The sequence below is a fragment of the Acomys russatus genome, chromosome 26, assembly GCF_903995435.1.
Source record: "Acomys russatus chromosome 26, mAcoRus1.1, whole genome shotgun sequence".
Classification (NCBI taxonomy): Eukaryota; Metazoa; Chordata; class Mammalia; order Rodentia; family Muridae; genus Acomys; species Acomys russatus.
In genome coordinates this window covers 41,956,497-41,979,162 of record NC_067162.1, presented here as the reverse complement: position 1 = coordinate 41,979,162, position 22,666 = coordinate 41,956,497, and the positions used below count along the sequence as shown (strand labels likewise).

Genomic DNA, 22,666 nt, shown 5'->3' with positions numbered 1-22,666 from the left:
GACTAGGAGGTGTGGCCTTTTTAGAGTAGGTGTGGCCTCGTCGGAGAAAGTGTATAAGTGGCTGTGAGCTTTGCCTAGTATGTACAAAGCCTTGGTCCCAACCTGATCTATAACAAGCCTGTGGTAACTCACTCTATGATCCCAGAACTCATGGGCTGGAGGCAGTAGGCTTGGAAATTCAAGGCTAGCTGTGCATGGAAGTTTGAGGCCAGCCTGGGCTACAGGAGATCCTGTCTCAAAAATAACTAAAGTAAGAAAAAGCATAAAACACAGGGATGATTATGAATAACTTGCTGGATTCCCTTCCAGAATGGTCTAATAGAGCACCATGCGTTATACTGTTTTCTTTTCATACTCTCAGAGTTCTGATCAAATTTATGGCAACCGAATTCCCACCAGGAAGGTCAGCAAGTCCCACCTCCTGCCCCCCCCCCCGACACTTCCCCCACAGCCACAGTTAAGGCTATTTGCCAACCTCCTGAAGTCATTCGCCCACTGTCACTCGTGTTTGCGCCTCCTCGACTCTATGGGAAGTTAGACCCTTCCTGTGGGCTTCTCAGCTCTGCGCCAGACTCAGAAACACAAGAACAGCCCAGAGCCCTCTTACCGATTTTTGCTGCTCAAACATGAGTTTTTTATAGAAGAGATGGAACTGTTCGAAACTGAGCTCATCTTTCTGGGCACCAATTTCCTGTAAGTATAAAAAAGCAAAGGTGAGTACACAGAGCTCAGTGCCCACCATCACACCTCCTCCCTCCACAGTGAGGTGTCCCCCATCACAACCCCACCCTCCACACAGAAACAAAATGGCTGGAGTCAAACCATTAATCCTCTGAACCCCAAATGCCAGTGAATCCTCAGCCTCCTGCCTGAGAGAACATAAAGGGAGCCCCAGGAGGGGAGACACTTGGCAGGTTTCTTAGAGCCACAGAGGATGAGTCTCCTATTTTGGGGGGTAGGAGATACTTTCTTTGGATTACCAAATTCAAATGCACTGAACAAGTACACGCTCCTGATTTAATATGTTAAAGCACATTAACACACATACACAAACACACACTGATCAAGTGTATACACTTCTGATTAAGCATCATCCACCTTTTTTTTTTTTTTGGTTTTTGGTTTTTGTTTTGTTTTGTTTTGTTTGTTTTTGTTTTTGTTTTGGAGGACAGGGGGATATTGTTTTTGGTTGGTTGGTTGATACCAGGACTTACAGGCTGCCTGGCCAGCAAGTCCTAGAGACCCATCTCTCTCTGCTCCTCCAGTGCAGGGATGATGAGTGCATGCCAACCGTGCCCAGGTTAGTTATCTTTTTAACTGTTATGTGTACACACATGTATGGTGTGGGCAGGGATGCCACAGTGTGCAGAGGACAATGTGGAGTCGGCTCCCTCCTCCCACCTTTACGTGGGATCTGGGGATTGAACTCAGGTTGACAAGCTTGTGAGGCAAGCACTTTGTCCTCTGAGCCCTAGCGCCAGCCCAACCCCTAGCTCTTTTTACATGCTTCTGAGAACCGAACTCAGGTCCTCAAGTAATTTACTGACTGAGCCATCACCCTACCGCGTAAAATAAAATATTTTTAAAGACCTGACTCACTTAATCAAGAGTCAGAGGCCCACCTCCATCAGCTGTTTCACAGCGTTGAACAATTCACTGGGCCATGTGACTGTTTGAGAACGGAAGACTGCAGGGCTTGGGGCACTGCTCAGTGGCTAACAGCTTGTACTGTCCTTGCAGAGGACCCGAGTTCAGGTCCCAGCACCCACATCAGGTAGCTCACAACTCCCTGTAACCGCACTTCCAAGGAAATCCTGTCTTCATGTGCCAGCACACACACATATACATAATATAACTTAAAATTGGAATTAAGAAGAGGCAAGATTGAGAGCCATATGGGGATTAATAACAACATTTCTCTTCTCCCTTCTCATGCCTGCTTTCTGTCATGATGGGCGGAGCATGATGGGCGGAGCATGGGATGGATGGATGGACAGGTCCAAGAATGGCCGAGTCAGCATCAACATGGGTCTGCTGTCCCAGGAACTCACTAGTACTCAAAGGAATGAAGTTGTTCAGCAAAGGGAATCCCACAAATGTCAGCTGACACTAACATGGCGAGGTGAGACCCCTATGAGGGCTCCTGGGATCAAGTGGTCATTTCCTGACAGCATCTCTCTATGGAGCAGAGGCGCCTTCATCACCTCCATCTGTCCTTGCCCCCAGAGCATCTCAGAATTCATGGAGCTGAGAGACTTTGCTGGCTGTCCCACCCACAGCTCCAGTACAGAAGAACACAGCCAACTTCAGCGATAGAGGAAGAAAGGATGACCGAAGAAGGTGATGGAGGAAGAAAGGACAACCGAAGAATGAGTGGTTGGAGAAAGAAGAATAAGAAGAAGGAGGAGGAGGAGGAGGAGGAGGAGGAGGAGGAGGAGGAGAAGGAGAAGAAGAAGAAGAAGAAGAAGAAGAAGAAGAAGAAGAAGAAGAAGAAGAAGAAGAAGAAGAAGAAGAAGAAGAAGAAAAGAGTCAAGCTTAATAAGTATGCTACCAGGGCTAACACACAAATTACAACAGTAGACATTCCTGATACCTTCTAGAAGGCATCTGCCACAACAATTTACAAAGGACCCATGTGCTCCTGTTACTAAGGTAAAAGGCTGCAGGAAGGTCCAGAAAATGGTAAGTGACAAACTGGTGGAGACAGATGTGCACAGGTGTTCCAAGTTATACAGCCCAGGCACAGTCTTCGCTCCCTCCATCCTCAGAGAGGCCTCCAATAGTCACAGGGCTGGACCGGGGCTAATGTGCTCCAGAGGCACAGGACTCTGTTGGGTGCCATTCTACAGAGCCCCAGGCCAGCATGGGTTCCTGAGAGGTGCTAAGCATGACTGAGGTCACGTTCCCTGGCTGAGCAGCTGTACTTACCACCAGCTTGTCCTTGAGGAACTTGACGCTGCTCACTTTGAAGTTGACCAAGGGCAAGATGGCCTTCAGCTCTCGGAGACTGATGCTGCAAGGAGGAAGGTCCCAGTTGTGCCATCAGCCTCGGGGGCCGGAGTGGGAGGGGTTGTACAACTCTATCAACACCCACCTTGGCACCACCCCCCCCATGAGAAAACTAATGAGAAACAAGACACTTAGGGGCCAGAGGAAAGGGACAGCCAGATGATGGAGGCTGGTCCCTACCCCTCGGCAATGGTGGTAGATACGGGTCACGTGGGAGATGGCTCTGGAGGCGAGTTCTGTGGGTGACCCAATGTGGTAGGAACACTAAGAGTACCAGGCACCCTAAGAGTCTCAGAAACAAAACGTGTGGTTTCCAAGCAAAGTGAACCAAAGAAGAGCAGACAGAAAGGCAGGCAGAGCCTGCTATGTGCCAGGTAGCTGGGTGTCATTCAACCAGTAGCACTTCCCTGCCCTACTCACATCTATCTACACATACACACACACACACACACACACACACACACACACACACACACACACACACACACACACAGAGCACCAAGTTCTGGCTTAGAGTTCAGAGTAGATGGAAGCTGTGGCTCGGGGTGGGCAGTGGCAGCCTACATCCAAAGCAAATTCTATAACAGTCATTGAGCCAGAATATCTGGTATTGGAAATTTCCAGGAGCTACTCCTGAGCTTCCAGAAGCTTCTAGTGAGGAGGAGAGTAAGAGTCAAAAAAGACAGTGGGAACAATGGAGCTCATGCCTATGCTCATCGGGGTTGGGACTCTGCTCCCTGTGGTACAGCTAGATAGCCCTCAGTCTCAGAAGCCTCACAAGGCAGCCCTTGGAGCCATCTCCACCTCCACTGGAAACATTGAAGCTCAGGGATGGTGGTGGGGGGGCCTTCAGTCAGTCTGAGCAATGTTAGACCGGACTTACTGCAGCCTAGGCCACCCCCAGAAGAGCCACATCCAAAGACCTTCGGGACAGGACCAGAGATGAAGGTAAGAGACTCAGTTCCTTCTGGCCAGAGATCCAAGCATCCAGCATAGCTAGAGAGAGCTACATGTTCAAGAAGGGCCCTGTTGCAGGTATGGGGAGGCGGGCGGGGGGGGGGGGGACACATCAGTATCTCCACACTGTCAAGTTGGCCTTTGTCATCATCTTCAGCATAGTACAGTAGCCACCTCCAGCCTCAGCCCCTCTGCTTCCACAGGGCTGGCCAGCACGGTGATGCCCTCCCCTGCCTCACAAACAGCTCAAGGATAAACACTAGGAAATCTAGGAACATTAAACTCACAGGGTAGTCTCTTCAATGGAAGAAAAGTATAGCGCGCTTTCTGCCCAGAAGGCTGGGGATGGCTAATAGCATGGTGACCTCAGACCTGGCTCCCCAGACTCTTATGTTTACCTCAGCCATCGTCCCAAGACCCTTCCCTTAAGCATTGTTTCTCGATCTTTAAAACCCATCTCTATGGAAGGGGGGGTCACATGTCCTTTACAAAGAAGTTTACAAAGAAGCTTTATTGTGCACAGGGGATTGAGTTCATTTTCACCAGGAATCTTTCTTTCCAGATTGTGCTGTACTTAAACATGCCTAAAATAAACTGTCCAGTGTCAGACTCTCGAAGTTTGAACCAACACCGACTACTGAGTTGTGCTGAACCAGACTTCCTTCTTATCTCATGAAGATCAACACTCTGCTGGCCATGGCGTTTGCAGGGACACCCACAAGCTTCCAACACTGGACACCCCAGTGGTCCAAGAGGTCTGACTGCGCAACAGAAGGCGCCTCACCTAGCAAAGTGACATAGCCCTTGGCCAGGGCAGGATGAAGAGCGCCTGGGACATTAAACCCAATGCACTCCAACCTGATGCCCACCTAAAGGGGGTCACAGAAGCAGGGGCCAAGAGGCTATTTTGGATTCTTTGTGATAAGAACAACTGAATCCCCTTCCAGAGCTCTCTCCTCACTCCCACCTCCAGAAACACATACACACACAACCAGAGCACGCCGGAAAGAAGAAAGCGAGTGCCTCTTAGCTGCACGGTGCCCTGCCACTCCCATGAGATGGATGGACAGAGTGCCTTACTCACAGGCCTATCCCATGCCAGGGCCCCCAGTACCCAGTGACAGGCCCAAACATAGAAGGTCTCTGGACCTTCATTCCAGAGAGCTGGTGGGCAGTGTCTGAACTCCCCGCAGAAGCCCTGTGGCCTGTACTTCCTGTGGCTCTTCAATCTCTTCATAGTTCCCAGCAGCAGTTTCCTGGACACAAACCAGAAACTCCTAGGGCTCAACATAGAAACCAGGGTGATCTCTTTGGGGAACTACAAAAAAAACCCACTTCTCCCAAGGGGCAGCTGACACCCCTCTTTCATGCAGACACCAACCAATCACCATAAAGCCTAGCTGGGTCCTGGGATCCTTCAAGGCTATACCCTGGGTAGCCATCACCAGAGGAGTCCCTGAAATCTGCCAATCACCCTGATGCTAACCAAAGCCCTCTCTCACCCATGGCTTTTTATAATACTGACAACAATAAATACTTAATGTGAAACAGTTTCCGTAAATGTGTGACCTCACTGAATCTCATAAATCAGCTTCCAGCCCACATGCAAGGTGGGAAGTGACATCATGGCTCTTGATAGATAGGGAAACTGCAGAAGAATAATCAATTACTCCAAATATCACATAAGCAGTGTTATAGGTTTTATTACTGTCTGTCTGTCTCCCCATCTTCCTGCACAATGCATGCATATGTGCATGTTTGGAGGGGTGGCTGTTTTGAGATAGGCTTTCACCATGTACCTGATTTTTTGTACCATAAGAGGCACTTTTCCCCCCAAAAGTGGGCGGGGAGGGGGTGAATTAGAGTGTGCCTTATGGTCTGGTTGCTGTTTTTACTGTTTACTTGTTTTACTGCTCTAAAAACTGGGTGCGTCTTATAGTCTGAAAAACACAGTAGTCCTCAGCATCCTGAGGGCGAAGATGACAGGTATGTGCCACCAAATCTGGCTAACCTTGCAGAACTTTCTACAATGATGCATATGTGGTCAGCATACCAACAGCCAACCACACACAGCTACTGTGATGGAGAAACTGGGCCTCGCACAGTATCTGTCACTAATTAAAGGACCCAGGGACTCAGCAACTCCTACATTCACTTGTGGATGAAGGGCTCTGCTTCTCGCTGTTTGGGGACCTGAAGCCATGTCCGAAGGATTAGTTAAAATGCAAATTCTTCAGGTCTGAACACCCCCCACCCCACCTGAAACTCTGTAGAGGAAGCGGAGGGCTAGTTTATCATGCCCACAAGAGATTGAGATCCCTCCCCATTAACGGTTTACTTCTCAACCCTGGGTTACAACGTGAAACCCTGTCTCAAAAGGGGGAGCTGGGACTGGAGAGCTGGCACTGGCTACTCTTCCAGAGTTCCCTTCCCTGCACCCACATGGCAGCTCAGGGCCATCTGTAACTTCAGTTCCAGAGGATCCTACCTGGCCTCCTCAGATACCAGATACACACGCAGTGCACACACATATGTGCAAACAGAGCACTCATACCCATAAAATCCCATAGGCAAAATAATGCCCAGTGCAACGGACTCGGCACAGGTGTGGGCTCAGCTATTAACCACAGGAAACCTATTTGCATCCAGGAGCTAAGTGACCTCTCCTCTGTCTTCCACCTGCAGGACCTCCCCTCCCACATCCCTGCAGACCCAACAGTCTCCCCTTGGTCCCTGCAGAGCCATAGAAGGAAGTCTGTTCTGCTTATGCAAATTCAGTGGTGTAACCCAAGGGGCAAGGATGGAGGGAGAGAGAGTGTTGATAAGGATGAGGAAGAACCAGACCATCTGCTCTGCTGAGGGATAGGGTGAGGATATCACCATTATGGAAAACAGCACAGGAGCTCCTCAGACTGCTAGCCAGTCCCCACTGCTCCAGCGTGGAGGGACAGGGCCCCCCCTACTGCCACCCCTCCCACCCCCGCTGCAGGGGTTTCTACTTTCGTGTGTGTGTGTGTGTGTGTGTGTGTGTGTGTGTGTGCGCGCGCGCGCGTGCGCGCGCACACACACGTGCGCGCACCATGACTCCTTATGGCAGAAGAAGCCCAAGAAAGGAGGTGATTCTGCTCCTCTAGAGACAGAGGCGGGGGATGACAAGTTCAATGCTTGCTGCCTGAGCAACCATGTAAGATCCTGTCTCAAAAAAAAAAAAAAGTGAAAAGAGGGGCGACAATAGATGGTTGTAGTTCCACAGGAGGGTGCTTAGTCACAGCGGGATAAAGCTGGGAAGGCCTTCATTCAAGTGACAGGAGCAAGAGGACAAGGGGTAATGAAATGAATAACGCTTCCATTTATGAGGCAACAAAGGTGACCAAATCATACAGAACTGTGGCTGCCATAACCCTGAGTGGGAGAAGCTGCAGAGTCAGGGCTTCACGAGGACCACAAGGAACTCACTGTCAGCTCAGGAGGCGGAGCATGCAGTTGCACAACTCTGTGAACACAACCCCACAGAACTGTGCACTTAAAACTCATTAAAAAGAAAAGTGTGATGCTGTATGCGTCTTCTATCATCTTAAGTTCTTTTTTTTTTTTTCTGCAATGTTATTGGCTAGAGTAAGGTATGTGTATATATATATATATATATATATATATATATATATTATATATATATATTTTTTTTTTTTTTTTTTTTTTTTTTTTTTTTAATGAAGCTGAGAGAGATAGCAAGCCTACAAACAGTGGTTATTATCCTAAACATGCTGGGTTGCTGCAGGCAAATGACTTGGCATCTCTGGGCCTCGGCATCTTCTTCACACGTAAGATGGGTGCCTAGTTCAGAGGTTTGCTGGGAACATTTGGTAAGTATAAGATAGGCCTAATATGGTGACTACTGCCAAGCGAGTCAGCCACAAAAGCCAACTGCTACCATTTTGCCCCAGGAGAAGTTGAGAAGCTGGACAGGGCTTGGGCCAAGGAAAACACCTGGGGTTTGGGCTCTGCCTGAGCTAGCCAGTCCATTCTCGCCCTTGGCAGCTCCTGGGTTTTCCTCTGGGAAACAGGCTTAGTCAGCGGCTGTGGGCGACAGGAAAGGGAGGGAAACTGGCTGGGCTGCCCTTTCTGCTCTTTCAGGAGCACTTTGGTCAAAGCTCCTTTTGAAATAACCCTGGAGCCTCCTGCAGAAGGTGGGATTTTCCAATTCTCGGTGTTGGCAAGCAGCAGGGTCTGCTGGGAGGGAGCTGAGAGAGGAAGTGAGTGGAGGGACATCCAGGACCATAACCGGGAACAGGCCCCTTTTGGCCAGTGGGAAGATGGGTCTCTAGGCAGGATTTGAAGAATTTATCCCTGGCAAGGGCCAGGCATCCATCTCTGTTCCAAATGAAAGACAGAAGTAGATAACTACTGCACCATGGCGACCAGAGTGGCCCCTTCTGTCATCCTGAGCCAGCTGTCACAATGAGCACACTCTCAGAGAAGACAACACCCTAAGACCTTAGTATATAAAACCCACAACACTCCACCAGCTCCACCCTGGTAACACTAGGGCGCAGGAGGAGGGATGAGGGATGGGATGAAGAGGCAGAGGAGAGAAAGCAGGCCATTGTGGCTAGAGAGCATCAACACTGCCTAAGTACACTAAACAAGAGACAGGTGGAAATGCCAACACCGGGTCACCTTCATAACACAGGAACAAAACAGGAGAGCTGGTGTCATTTAGCTCTGCCTCAAATATGAAAACTAAACATAAAAGAAAAAGAAGTTAGTTAGTTAGTTAGTTAGTTAAGCTAAGGGTTCACGCGGCCCTAGCTGGCTTCAAACTCTCTCTGCAGCAGAAGATGGTCCTGAACTTCTGACCTCCCCCTTCAGCCTCCTGAATGCTAGACTGCCAGGCATTCTGCACCTCCACTCATGCTGGGATGGAAGCCAGGGCAGCACGCATGCTAGGCAAGCACTCTACCAGATAAGCTGTATTCTAGTCTCAATTTTTTAACAAAAGGTCAACTGTGAGACAAAAAAATGAGACAAGGACTATAGAGAGTTAACACTGCCTGGCTGCTAAATTCTCCACAGCTCCACAAAGGCTGGTTTTTGGTTTGATTGATTGAATGACTGATTGGATCTTATTTATAGATTTTTTTTAATTCTATGTGTATGCGTGTTTTGCCTGCATGTATGTATGTGCACCACATGTGCGCCTGGTGCCTGTAGTGGTCAGAAGAGGGCACCGGATCCCTTGGACATAGAGTTATGAATGCTCATAAGGTACCATGTGGGTGCTGAGAATCAAACCCAGGTCCTCTGCAAGAGCAAAGATTGCTCTTACCCGTTGAGGCATCACTCCCCAGCCCAAAGGTGGCTTTTATCACTTCATTATCGATCAGAACAAGGAAATAAATGATAGGATGGTCAGTCACCAGCACAAGAAGAAATGCAAATTTAAACAAAGGATGCTGTGGCTGTTCATCCCTCAGACTAACAATGGACAAAGACCAGTAATACAGCACAGGGTGGGGCAAGTCAGCACCCAGGGCCACAGCTGGAAATCTACCACCACACCGGGCAGCTGGCACCCCACAATTCACGTGCACAGTGCCCACGTTCACACAAAGGCACGCCGAGGTTTTCCTGGCGGTCTTTCACAAAATTAACATGAAGGCAGAAGCTACCATATGCCCACCAATAAGGAAGTAATTCCTAGCTTAGCACTGCCTTTGCCTATGAAAAAACCCAAGCTGAATACCTGTTTTAAAAAAAAAAAAGTCCAGGTCTGGAGGTATAGGGCATTCAGCCCAGCTACTCAGGAGACTGAGGCAGGAAGGTTGAGAGATCAAAGCCAGCCAGGGCTACAGAGAGAGGGGGAGGCTAGCCCTCCAACAAAAAGGAAAAGGAAAGTTAGAGACGTTAGAGCACTTGCCTAGAGTCCATGAGGGGCGGGGGTCATGGCTCAGTGGTAGAGTAACGGCTAGCATGCCGGGAGACCTTGGGTTCAGTCCCAAGTATAGAAGGGGTAGGAGGTGAAGGGAGGGAGGGAAGAAAGGAAAAGTTAGAGGACTGGAAGGAAGGAGGGAAGAAGAGAGAGAAGGCAGGAGAGGGAGGGAATAAAACACAACATCTGACAGTGGGACTGTGACGGTTGTGTCATCACATCCTTCCCCTCGTCCTCGTCCAGAGTTGCACCACTGTCACTGAACAAAGCTTGCTCCCTTAGGTCTAGTCTCTCCCATCATACACTGTAGGCACCGGGATGTTTCCTGCTGGGTTCCCAGGATGTGGAAGCTGTTCCATCCTTTGTGACAAGGCTCCCCTGGCGCCATGGCAAATGTCACTTCAGCAGCTGGCCTGGAGCCCTCCATCAGAAGCCTTGCTCATGTAGAGGATTTGGTCACCATGGACCCCAGAACCTGAGACCCTTTCTACCACAGGACATGAACCATCCCATTCCCCAAACATGCAAGCAAATATCAGAGATCTAAGAAAACTGCCAGACTGCCAGCGGTCCTTACCTGTTTCTTCGAGTTTGATCTACTGAATAAATCTGCTTTCTCAGCCAACTGCAAAGAGATTTGAGGCCAAAAAGAGGGGGAAAAGTCAGAAAACATTGCAAGTTCAAAGAGCTCTAGGGAGTGAGGACAAAGTTACCAAAATGAGAAGAGATCCCCAATCTCTTCTACAAGGCAGCTTGAGAACCAACCTCCCCCTGTGGCTGAGGACCCCTGTCTGAGCCTCAAGGGCCCTTCCATGAGATAAAGTGGCATCTCCATAAAGGACGATTCCCTTCCACTAATTCCCAAAGAGATAAAAAAGAAAAGTGGTGCATGAAGGTAGGTTTTGGGGTTGGGCCGGCGGGGGGGGGGGGGGGGGGTGCTGACCCAGCCCTGAATCCTGTGCACACATATCATACTGAAAATCGTCCTCAGACAGCCTTCACCCACCACTCACTGTGGGGTGGCCACCTGCAGACTCAGATTCAATCCATTTTAATCCATCATTAAATCTGTTCAGGAGAAAGAGAGATACCCTTCACAGAAGCATGCACACACAGACCCACACCCAGATGGTTGCACACATGTACACTGAACACACAACACAGAGACACATACATATGTACATGTATACACATATAGACCATGAACACACGTACAGGTATACAGGTATGTACATGCATGCAAATACACACACACACATATATATACATGCACATAATTGGCATATAGAAGCCTGTACAGGAACAGATATTTATATGCATGCAGATATACACAGAGATTTATGCACACATGCACACATACAGCAATGGATGTTTCCACCTCAGCTGCAGTGTCTGCTCAAGCCCAAGGCCAAGGCTAAACACTAGGGAGAAAATCTCTTATCTGGAGCACTGGAGAGTCCTCAGCCACCGTTGGGGACTGCTGCATAGGGCACTGATGAACATGGGGACTCAGTGTCCCAGTGTCTCCCTTTGGTCTATAGTCCCAAAGGCCCCAGAACAAAGGAGGGAGAGAGCAAAGGGGTGGATACCTCTCAATCACGGTGGGAGTAGATGCACTCATCGCCTCCTGGTGTAGGATCTTCAAGCCCGAGAGCCACTTCACTGCATCCTCCCTCGAGTCGGCTGTAGATGGAATGGGCGAGACGGGCTGTATGAACTTGTGGGTAATTTTTCTTCGTTTCTGCTAGAGGTTGGAATCTGGGACCTTGGGAACTGTAGCTCTACTGCTTCAGCCTTTTGATGGACACACCACTAAGATGGCCAGAAATCCCATCTCCAGATGTGTGATTCTATATGTTCTCACGTGTGTGTGTGTGTGTATATACATGTACATATGTGTTGTGTGTGTGCTGTATCGTGTGTACATGCATGTGTGTAGTATGTGTGTTGTGTAGTATGTGCATGTATGCGCACTACATAAATGCCTGTGTGTGCTGTGTGTGCACATCCACGTGTGTTAAGTGCATACATCCGTGTCTATTCTGTACAGAGGCATGTATGGTATGTACGTGTATGTATTTGTATTTATTGATGTGTGGATTCATGTCTGTGCTTGTGCATGTGTGATATATGTAAGCATATATGTGCTGTGTGTGCATGTGTGTGTACATGTGGACATGCACATATATATGTATATGCATGTGATGTGCGTGTGCGTGCATACATACTATATACATGCATGTGTGTGCTGTATAATGTGTGCTGTGTGCATGCATCTATATGTGCTGTGTACATGTGTGCACAATGCATATATGTATATGCTCTGTGTAGTCAGTCTTTTACTATTTTGTGAGTTCTTCTTTTTTCCACCCTTTATCCCCACAGTTTCACCCTCTATCACTAGATAGGAGAGAAAGAACAGAAAGGAGCAAGAGAGAAAGAAAGATCCTTGAATCTAATTTTTCTTGTTTCTTCTTTGAGCTCAACTACTAACAAAACTGCAGCCAACCCCCCCCCTGAACAACCAACAACCATCAACCCAACCTCTCGGGGCCCTAGTATTTATATACCCTCTAAAAAGTTCCCAGAATTCCAAACTTCATACGGCTGCAGAAACTATCAGCAGCTGGCAAAACCGTGCCTTTGCTAGAGCATGAGGTAAATCATAGTCAGCTGCTGCAGACAGTCTGAAGCAGCCCCATAGCCCCACACCTAGGATTAAAGCAAAAACTTATTCTTATATATTTCTGTATTGTTAAAGAAACCAAGTTTCCAGAATTGTCACTACACTCTCTGCCTGAATATGCACCCAAGGTCTCAGGACAATCCGTTCAGGTCAGGGTTTGCTGTGCAGCAACTGCTGTAGGAAAACAAGTGACATTTTTGTCCAGCAGAGCCTAGCCTGCAGTGACCACACTAATGGCCTTCATTAAAGTCGCAACTTGAGCCAGGCAGACGCATAACATACTTCTCACAGTACCCCAAGGAGAGGTCCATACCATTCTCCCCCGTTCACAGCCAAGCGAGCTGCTGCACAGAAAGGTTAAATATTGCACCCAAAAACACAAGCTAGAAAGCAGTAAGGCTGGACACGTGCATTAGTGGGCATGCGTGTCCTCTCCCAGAGAGCTTTCTCAGAAGGAAAAAGGAGGCTCGGGGAGGGAAATGTGCACCCACTTGCCAAACTGAGGGTGCTGAGGACAAACTGGGTGCCGTAGAGAATAGTGAAGCAGCAGTCTCCCTTGTGGCGGACGGTCTTGGCTCGCTCAAAGTCCTTGGAGTTTTTCCCCGGACGGATTTCCTTTATTTCCATGATGTCCACTGAAAGAAAGCCAACGCAATCCCATCAGAATCCCCGGTTCACACCCTACAGCCCAGGCACCCCAACACTTCTGCCCTAGATGACAGCTGTGAGCCCTTCTCCACACCGTAGTCACATCTGAGCTCAGGGCCCACTCCTCCTGACTGTGGACAGGAAACCACATCTGCTGCCCCCAGTCAGCCCAGGAGGAGGAAGAGTGCTAAGGTGTGAACATTGGATGTGCCCCAACACTCAGAAGTGGGGTATTGGGCGGTGACTGGATCAGCGTCCTGCCCTCGGAGCTGAACTAGTCTGCTGACAGGCTTAGAACCCGGTGGGCTATTACGGGTGCTAGATAGGAGGTGGGGCCTAGCTGGAAGAAGTAAGTCATTCCTCCACCCCCTTCCCCTCTCGCCACCCACTCCCCCGTCCTCCTGGACACCGTGAGATGAGCATCTGTGTTTCACCACATACTCCCTTCCGTGCCTCATACAGCCCAGAGATGATGGAGCCAGGTGGCCATGGGCTGAAACCTCCAAACCAAGGATCAAAACCAAAACGCCATGCCTTCTATTAGCCAATTGCCTTCTGGTATGTTGTCACAACAGTGGGAAGCTGCTTGAGACAAAGGCTTTGGGGATTCTCCACCTCAACCCTCACCCCCTTCTCAAGACAGATACATTAAACTAGGGCTTTGAGCTTTGAGCTTTGAGCTTTGCCAACAGAACTGACACTTAGTAACAAGGCACAGCAGATGGGCCGATGCTCACTGGCAACCTCTCTGGGTGATACTAAGAGCTCCTGTACCAGTGACTAATTTTGATTATAATCTTATTTTCCCTTGAGGCCCAGCAGTCCCAAATGTCATCTGCCTCGACTGAAGCAAGGAAAAAGGATGGGGGGTACTGGATGGATGCTGTGGGGTGTAAGAACCAGACAACCATGGTTCCCACAGCAACACAGCATCTTCTCTGCATGACAGGAAAGCCGCATCCATGAAATCACAGCAATATGTTCACCTAAACAAGCCATGCACAGTGGCATCACGAGCTGAAATGCCAAGGTGGATGTGGGAAATGTAACAAGACCCCACCCCTAGATGAAGAGCTACAGGCGACCAACGGCTGCTGAGAGAGAGAGAATCAGTTTTCTTCAGGGAAGAGCGCCCCCCCCCCCCCCCGCCACAGGTCATCCGAAGTCAAGTGAGTACATACAAGCAACACCAAGTGGGCTCAGTAGGTTATAGATAAATAGATACTGATAAATTGACAGAAGATGAACATATTTGGTATGTGACCCCATATCCTGGCACACAACTCTTAAAACCCATGGTTGCCAGAGTACCAGGTGAGTTCAGGGTCTAAGCGTTCCGCCCTGCCCTCAGCCCTCAGTGGTTCACAACGCATTGGGCTTCCCTAATGAAGTTTCCAGATGAGCCAAACAGGACAAAAACTCAGAGCACTTCCTGGTTGATAAACATGCAAAGGTCACTGAAGGGTCCCAGGGGACAAAGCTCCGTGGGACGGGGTTGAGACAGGACTCTCCGCACACATCCTGCCCCATGCACCTCTGCTATCTACCTGCCTCCTCTATAATAGTCTTTACAGTAAACCAGGGAAGATGACAGTTTCTCTGAATTCCATGAGCCATTCTAGCAAATTCATCCAACCTCTAAGAGGTGGCCATGAGGCTATCGGTCTATAGTTGATAAGTGAGGAGCAAAGGACCCAGTTTGGACCAGTAAGGTAGGAGAGGCCCCAATGGGATGGTACCCCAGCCTGTGAGATCTGACACACTATCTGCCAAGAACTGTAAGAACTAAACAGAATCTTAATTAAGACACCCAACTGGTGCCCACTGGAGTGCTGCCCCCTTGCTTTATAAGAGAAGGTGGTGATGGAGGCAGAAGAGGAGGAAGAGAAGAGAGGAAGAGGAGAAATAAAAAGAACAGGACAAGCCAGACAGTGATGGCACACACCCCTGTAATCCCAGCACTTGGGAGGCAGAGACAGGCAGATCTCTTGTGAGTTATGAGGCCAGCCTGGTCTATAGAGAGAGTTCCAGGACAGCCAGGGCTACACAGAGAACCCTATCTTGGAAAAAACAAAAACAAACAAACAAAAAGTAGCAGATAGAGAATTTTTATAGCACATATACCAAAAGACTACCCACTTCCAAGTGACCAGGGCATTGAGTTCTCACAGATAATGCACAGCCATCCACACAGTCAATTTCAGAGCATTTTGTGACACAAAAAGAAACTTGGACCCTTCAACTATCCCCCCTCCCCCTTCCTCCCTTCCTCCCCCCCATCCTCTTTCATTCCCACACTAGCTGTACCAATAGCAACCACTAATCTACATATGATCTCTAGAGAGTCACTCATTCTGGACATTTCGTATAAGTGGAATCAGGTAACACAGTCTCTGGTCTGGCTTCTTTCCCTTGGTATGACCTTTTCAAGGTGCACCCGTGCTGAGTGGGACATGTTCAAAGTCTGCCTGGGATAGAGCGAGGGTCAGTATGCCTGTCGTGGCTATGGGTAATACTACCCCAGCGTGCTTGTATACCTCACTTTCTTTTCCCAATCATCACCCAGTGATGAGCACCGGGTTCTCGTGACAAGGATGCTGTGAGCCATCTCGGGCAAGTGTTCATCTGGACACCTGTGTTGGAGTCCCTTGAGGGAGACTGTAGACTAGAAATCAGTTCACCACCCATCACACCCTTGGGGAGACTGAGATGGCAAGGGACCCAGACTGGCCTCAAGCACATTAGCCTCCTCCCTCAGCCTCTCACACACTAAGATCACAGCATGTCTATAACTAGTAGCACATAATAAGTTTAGACTAAGTGTAGAAACATCTAAGTGTTACCTATGTGTTCTTCAATTATTAACGCAATTGGACAACACTAGACAGGAGTCATAAAAAGAACAGTTAGCTAACACAGTGCAGGGCCAGCTAGATGGCTCCATGGGTGAAGGTTGATGAATCTGAGTTCAAGGCTCAGAAGCTACACAATGGCAGGAAAGACTCCTACAAGTTGTGTCCTCTCATCTCCAAACTGACACACTGAATTCTCACTGTCTGGAGAGCCACACTGCCCTCTACCCAGACAGTTAGACCTTCTGTAGGGGGCTCAAGTGCAGGCACCAGTACAAACAGTGAGGGTCTGCATCGGCCAGCAGCAAGGGAGGAACACACCTGCTGCTCTGCACATTGAAGGCCACCATGGCTCAGACCCGGTGTCCCAGCCAGGTACTATACGAAGAGGGCTGAACTTCAGTTAGTGTTCTAACAGATTACGTCATTACAGTTTCCATGACAACACAAAGCAGACAAAGCATGGAAGGAAACAGTCACTCGGAACCACTAATGTGTGTGTGTGTGTGTGTGTGTGTGTGTGTGTGTGTGTGTGTTATAAATATGTACACAATCATGTGTATACATAGAGTGGAAGAGTGTCTTAGTATGTGCACATAGTCATAAAGGCCAGAGGTCAACATCAGTTATCTCCACCTTTCTTAAGCGTGTGTGTGTGTGTGTGTGTGTGTGTGTGTGTGTGTGTGTGTGTGCGCGCGCGCGTGTGTCTGTGACACAGCATCCCAGGGATCGAATTCAGGGTATCAGGCTTGGAGGCAAACACCTTTACTCTCTGAGACATTCCTCTAGCCCTCTAGCCTTTATTTTTGAAATTTATTTTTATTTTACATGTATGCCTGTGTGCTATATGCATGCAGTGTGCCCATGGAGGCCAGAAGAAGGTGCTGGATCCCACAGGTGGTTGGGAGCGGCCAGGTGGGTGCTGGGAACCCAACTTGTCTCCTCTTCAAGAGCAGCCAGTGGGGGCTTAATTAACCACTCGGCAAGCTCTCCTGAAAATTCACCCATTCAGCTAGACTGGAGGGCCAGTGAGCCCCAGGGCTCAATCTGCCTCTGCCCTTCTGGCTCTGTGGTTATAGATATACATTGCTTTGCTCTGGGGACACAAACCCTAGTGCGCATGCTCAGATTCTGCAGGAGCACTGGGATATACAGCAAGCACTGCCTGAATGCGCCATCTCCTCACTCTTCCTACATCGTGTCTGCACACGCTACATTGGACAGTTGCAGCTGTGATAAAACACTTCTCGTAAACACGTTCGGAAAGAAAGATTTATTTTGGCTCCTGGTTTCAGGTTTTACTCCCTTGTGACAGAGATGGGCATGTCAGAGCAGAGTTCAGCCAGGAGAGGGGCTAGAGAGAGGGAGATAGACAGACAGACTGGCAGACAAAAGTCCCAGGCAAGATGCAATTCCCAAGGATACACCCCAGTACCATCCTAGCTAGTTCCTGTCTCCTAAGCTTTCTAGAACCTTCCAAAAGAATGTCACCAGCTGGGAACCAAGCCTTTAATACAAGAGTCTATGGGAAAGGGCACTTCCCATCCAAATCAGGACACACGCCCAGCAATAATATCACTACAGAATAAAAATAAATGGTACTTTCTGAGTAGATGCTCTAATTGGGGGTTGGGGGCAGGGAGACAGAGCATCTAAAATAATCTACTGAGTCCTGAGCAACGCTGAAGAAACTGGTTGGTGTGCTTAGACTAAGTGACAGCCTTTGTATCATGAATAATCTACTGTCCTTTGTGTTCTCAAAAACATACTAGATCCAAGGGCGAAGGAGATGACTCAAGGGTAATGTACTTGCTATGCAAGCATGAGGACCCAAGTTCAAATCCCCAGCACAGACATAAAAGGTGGGCGTGGCCGCATGCATCTATAAGGCCGGCACTAGAGGTTGAAACAGACAAGTCCCTGGAGCTCACAGGCCAGCCAGCCTAGCCAAAATGGGAAGCTCCAGGTTTAGTGAAAGACTCTGTCTCAAGGAAAATAATAAGATGGAGAGCAAAATAGTTGCAAACAACTAATGTTGATCTCTTGGCCTCATCTTACACAGGCCTGCATACACACAGGCATGCACAGACACACACACAGAAGCATACACACACACAGAGGCACGCGCACACGTATACACACAGAGAAAGACAGAGACAAAGACAGAGACACAGAGACAGAGACAGACAGAGACAGAGGCACAGAGAGAAATGTATTCAGTTCAGCCAAGGTGAAACAGCATACATATGTCTGCAACCACCGAAGCAGACATAGCAGATGTCCCACTACCCCCTACCCCAGTTTCCTGACAACAGATACCACTAATGGGAAGGATATGGGTCAGGATGGTCAGGAGTCACTGTCTGTGCTGGTGGGGATTTCTGCCTAGGGCATACAGTTAGTAAAACAACCACATGTCTTTGCAAAGCTAGCTAAGGGTAGCGGAGCTCGGACCATGCGCCCTTGTGTGGTGGGGCTCCGTGGCTGGGCTTCCTGCTTGAAGAACTAAGATAACAGCCACAAACAAGGCCTGGGCTTTGCAAGTCCCACCCCTTCCTGGCATCATCTGGGGTCTTCCCCAGGTCCAGATACCCTCCCCAGCCTGGTTCCTGGAGTTAGCCACGCTCCCACTTCCTGCCCTCCCCACCCTTGTGGGGTGTCCCCATTACCATTTCTCAGTCCTTTGCCTCCTATCGTCCACCTCCCTCTCCCCCCCCCCCCCGTTGTCGTGCCTAGGGTGTGACATTAATCTTTATGTTTCAGCCTCCTCACCAGGCATGATGGCTCACACCTGTTATCCCAGTGCTCAGGAGGCTGAGACAAAGAAGATGGGGAGTTTGAAGCCAGCCTGAGCTACCTGAGCCCCTGCCTCAAAAACAGAACAAGACAAAGAAAAACCTTCCTGTCTCCTTGTTCCATTTCTGGTGCCCAGTCTCCAGAAGGGTCCACTTGGGGTATCCTCCTACACTTCACACCTAAAGCATGGCCCTGTCTCCCTATAACTGACCTAAAGTGGCACTGTCTTCCAACAAACAGGACCTTCACATAGCTTCAAGACATAGTCAAGGGAGAAGACAGACGGAAGGCTAGACAGCAGCACACCCGTGTTTCCACCTCCTTGCCAACTCACATTTACACACACCCCCCCAAGGGGTCCTAGCACCATGATGAGCCTGCACAATGGATGTCAGGATGAAGGGACAAACAAGACTATGTCCCAGGAGTACTGAGTCTGGAAACGGAGAACATGCCCAAAGCATCTCACTGACACGTAAATCTACATATGTATCTAGGAAAATGAGAGGCCAGAAGGGACCAGTACCTACAAGGGAGAAGCATGCTCTGGGTGGGCACGTGTTTGTCTCGCCCAAGTCCTGAAGCTCGGCTCTGGTAGAAAAGAGAGAACAAAGCCCAGGAGAGAATGCTGGAGTCCAAAGACTCAGATTCAAACCCCAGCTCTGCTTTCCACCATCACGTGGGGTTGGGGACCTAGTCTAGTCACCTCCCTACCCCAGTCCTGCATGCAGAGTGACTTTGTTCCAGTGCATTATAAGCCAAAGGAAAGCGGTGTGGCCCCAGGAGGCCTCTGTCAGTGACCACAGCTCCTGGGGACAACGTTCCATCCCTCTGAACAGCCCCTTTAAGTAAGGGGACCTGGGGCTGCCACAGCTCAGTCAGGGACTCTGCGTGAAGAAACCAAAGGTGCCAGGAGGTTTCACATGTAACTGCATTTGAGCACACACTGGAGACCAACCTAGTCCATAGCAGCAGCCTGAGAAGCCTAGAGATTTGGAAGCATCTAGAAGACCTGGGCTTAAAGCTAGACACTCTCTCCCTCTCCCTCTCCCTCTCCCTCTCCCTCTCCCTCTCCCTCTCCCTCTCCCTCTCCCTCTCCCTCTCCCTCTCTCTCTCCTGGTTGGGTGACTCAGGGTAGGTCACCTCCTTCTGGCTTAGCTGCCCCTGTCCCATGAGTAACAGGCAGAGCCAGGTACAGCCTTCTGAACAAAGTCTTGGATATTAAAAGTTACGTGAGGACTGCAGACAAAGCTCAGCGTGTGAAGTGTTTGACGTGTGAGCATGAGGACTCAAGTTCAGTCCCCTAGAACCCACATAAAAAAATGTGAAGGTGTGAGCTGGAGAGATGGCTTAATGGTTAAGAGCACTGCCTGCTCTTCCAAAGGTCCTGAGTTCAATTCCCAGCAACCACATGCTGGCTCACCACCATCTATAATGTAATCTGATGCCCTCTTCTGGCCTGCAGACAGAACACTGTATACATAATAATAAATAAATCTTTAAAAAAAGAAAAACTTTAAAAATGTGAGGGTGGTGATGCATACTACAATTTTAATCCCAGCACTGGGGAGATGGAGAGTTCATGAGGTTCACTGGATACCCAAGGTTGTCCTCTGAACCCCATGTGCATGATTATACACATGTGTATGAACATGCACACACACACACACACACACACACACACACATACACACCACATATGGACAAAGGATGGAAAGGAAGGACTGCTCTTACTGTCTTAGTTAAAAGTGGCCACACAGTTTCGGAGATTGTACTAAAAGCCAAGGGGAGAGAGAGCACTCAGGCCTCCTGCACAGTCACATAGCGGTAGCTGTGTGCTGAACGCCTTATGGCCCTGCCGAGATGTTAGTCCCCGGGTTGGTTTGAGGTGACAACCGCCACCACCACCCGCCCTTCTGCCCCAGATATTCTGTCAAGGTAGAGGCCAGAAAGTTTTCTGATGGCGACCTGAACCAAGTCAGGCCACGCTCGGCTCAGTCTCCCTGTCTTTTTCTAGTTCTGTCGACCCCTCAGCGGCTACCTGCCCTACTCTGCTTCCTGCCACTGGGTGAGGGCTGGCCTCCTGTGAACACCCAAACTTGCCAGAGACAAGGTGGGCAAGTCACCAGAGAGCAGGGCACAGTTCCAAGCCACCTCTCCAGGCAGCTCACCAAGTATTAGCGCCCATGATCTCGGCACACTTTGGTAGGTGTCTTTCACTCCTCGTTTCTGGGGGGCAGGGGGTTGTCATTCAGCTGGCAGAGTGCTTGTGGCATGTGCAAGGCCTGAGTTCAATACCTGCACTCGGTATCCTGGGCATAATGATGTGCAGCTGCAGTCTCAGCACGTGGGAGGTGGAGGCGGGGTGGGTGAACCAGAAGTTCAAGGTCATCCTTGACTACATAGTAAGTTTGAGGCCAGCCTGGGCTACATGCTGCTCTGTCCCTCCCTGCTTTGCTCCCCCCCAACTCCCCCACATATTTTTTTCCAATGCAGTTGTTTGCAAGTTCAGGAAGGAAGATGATCACACACACACACACACACACACACAAACAGCATGCAATCCTTTCAAGTTCAGTGCTACAGTGACCTTATACTTGGCCTTTTCTCCTTCTGCTGGGAACTAGGTGAGACTAATCCCCACACAGGCACCCTTTGCTGTGTGTGTCTTCCTCTTATGTGTCTTACTAAGCACTGGGGGAAGCAGGTAGCTTACACCTCGGTGTAAGCTGTGAAACAATCTTCCTTCCTATATAAGATTATAAAGAGGGAGTGCTAGGCATCCTGACTGTATAGTGTATGACTAGAAAGCTCAGCCCCACCCCCACCCACTCACCCCTCCACTCCCCATACCCCCATCCCCTCACCCTCTCACCCCTCCACTCCCCATACCCCCACCCCCTCACCCCCTCACCCCTCCACTCCCCATACCCCCACCCCCTCACTCCCCCATCTCCCGACCCCCTCACCCCCCTAGCCCCCCACTGTCATGGCTGGGAGACAGCACAGCTGCTGAAGGGTGCTTGTGTAAGCATAAGGACCTGAGTAAAATCTCCAGATGCTGTGTAAGAAGACCTGGTGCAGTTTACAATCCCAGCACCGGGAAGACAGAAGTGGGCAGATCCCTGGGGTCTCTGGCAAATGGCCCTATTTGGTCAGTCCCAGGCCAGGGAAAGACCTCGTCTTAAAAACACGGTAGAGCCGGGCGTGGTAATAAAAGCCTTTAATCCCAGCACTCAGGAGGCAGAGACAGGCAGATGGCTGTGAGTTCAAGGTCAGCCTGGTTTACAAAGTGAGTCCAGGACAGTCAAGGCTACACAGAGAAACCCCGTCTTGAAAAACAAAAACAAAACAAAAACACAAGGTAGAAAACACTAAGGACCAATACCTGAAACTGAACTCATTTGAGATACCCCTCTCTCCCTCTCCCCCTCTCTCTCCTAACTTCCCATAAATACATAACTGTTAGTACAATGCAGAAAAAACTTGCTATCTCATATAAAGAATACTTGATATTTAATGTGCTTTGCTATAAACCAATACTGTTTACTATAACCACATTTTTAAAAAAAACCTCAGTATACAAAATCTATTTCTAGATTCCCACCCAGAGCGGACCAGCCAGTTTCTTTGTCTTTGTATGGGTGTTTGCTTTGGTGGTTGTGTTTTCTTTCAGCGTGTCTGCTTGAACACTCTTCCTCAAACGGCAATATGCCTTTGGGAGCTGCAATGGCTGCACACTGCTGACACTGTGCAGCTCATATTTTTCCACAAGCTGTCTTTTTTCCTCCC

General features: G+C 49.2%; 1 protein-coding gene across 1 annotated transcript in view; it reads right to left on the bottom strand.

Moving 5' to 3' along the window:
* Positions 1 to 22,666, bottom strand: part of Plcg2 (phospholipase C gamma 2) — a 123,995-nt gene that overhangs the window by 61,613 nt on the left and 39,716 nt on the right. The window contains exons 2-6 of the mRNA XM_051168601.1: positions 13,070 to 13,213; positions 11,482 to 11,575; positions 10,470 to 10,517; positions 2,929 to 3,013; positions 608 to 691 (exon numbers count right to left, since the gene is read on the bottom strand). Of these exons, the coding sequence (XP_051024558.1) occupies positions 608 to 691; positions 2,929 to 3,013; positions 10,470 to 10,517; positions 11,482 to 11,575; positions 13,070 to 13,213 (455 nt within the window). The remainder of the gene's footprint in view (positions 1 to 607; positions 692 to 2,928; positions 3,014 to 10,469; positions 10,518 to 11,481; positions 11,576 to 13,069; positions 13,214 to 22,666) is intronic.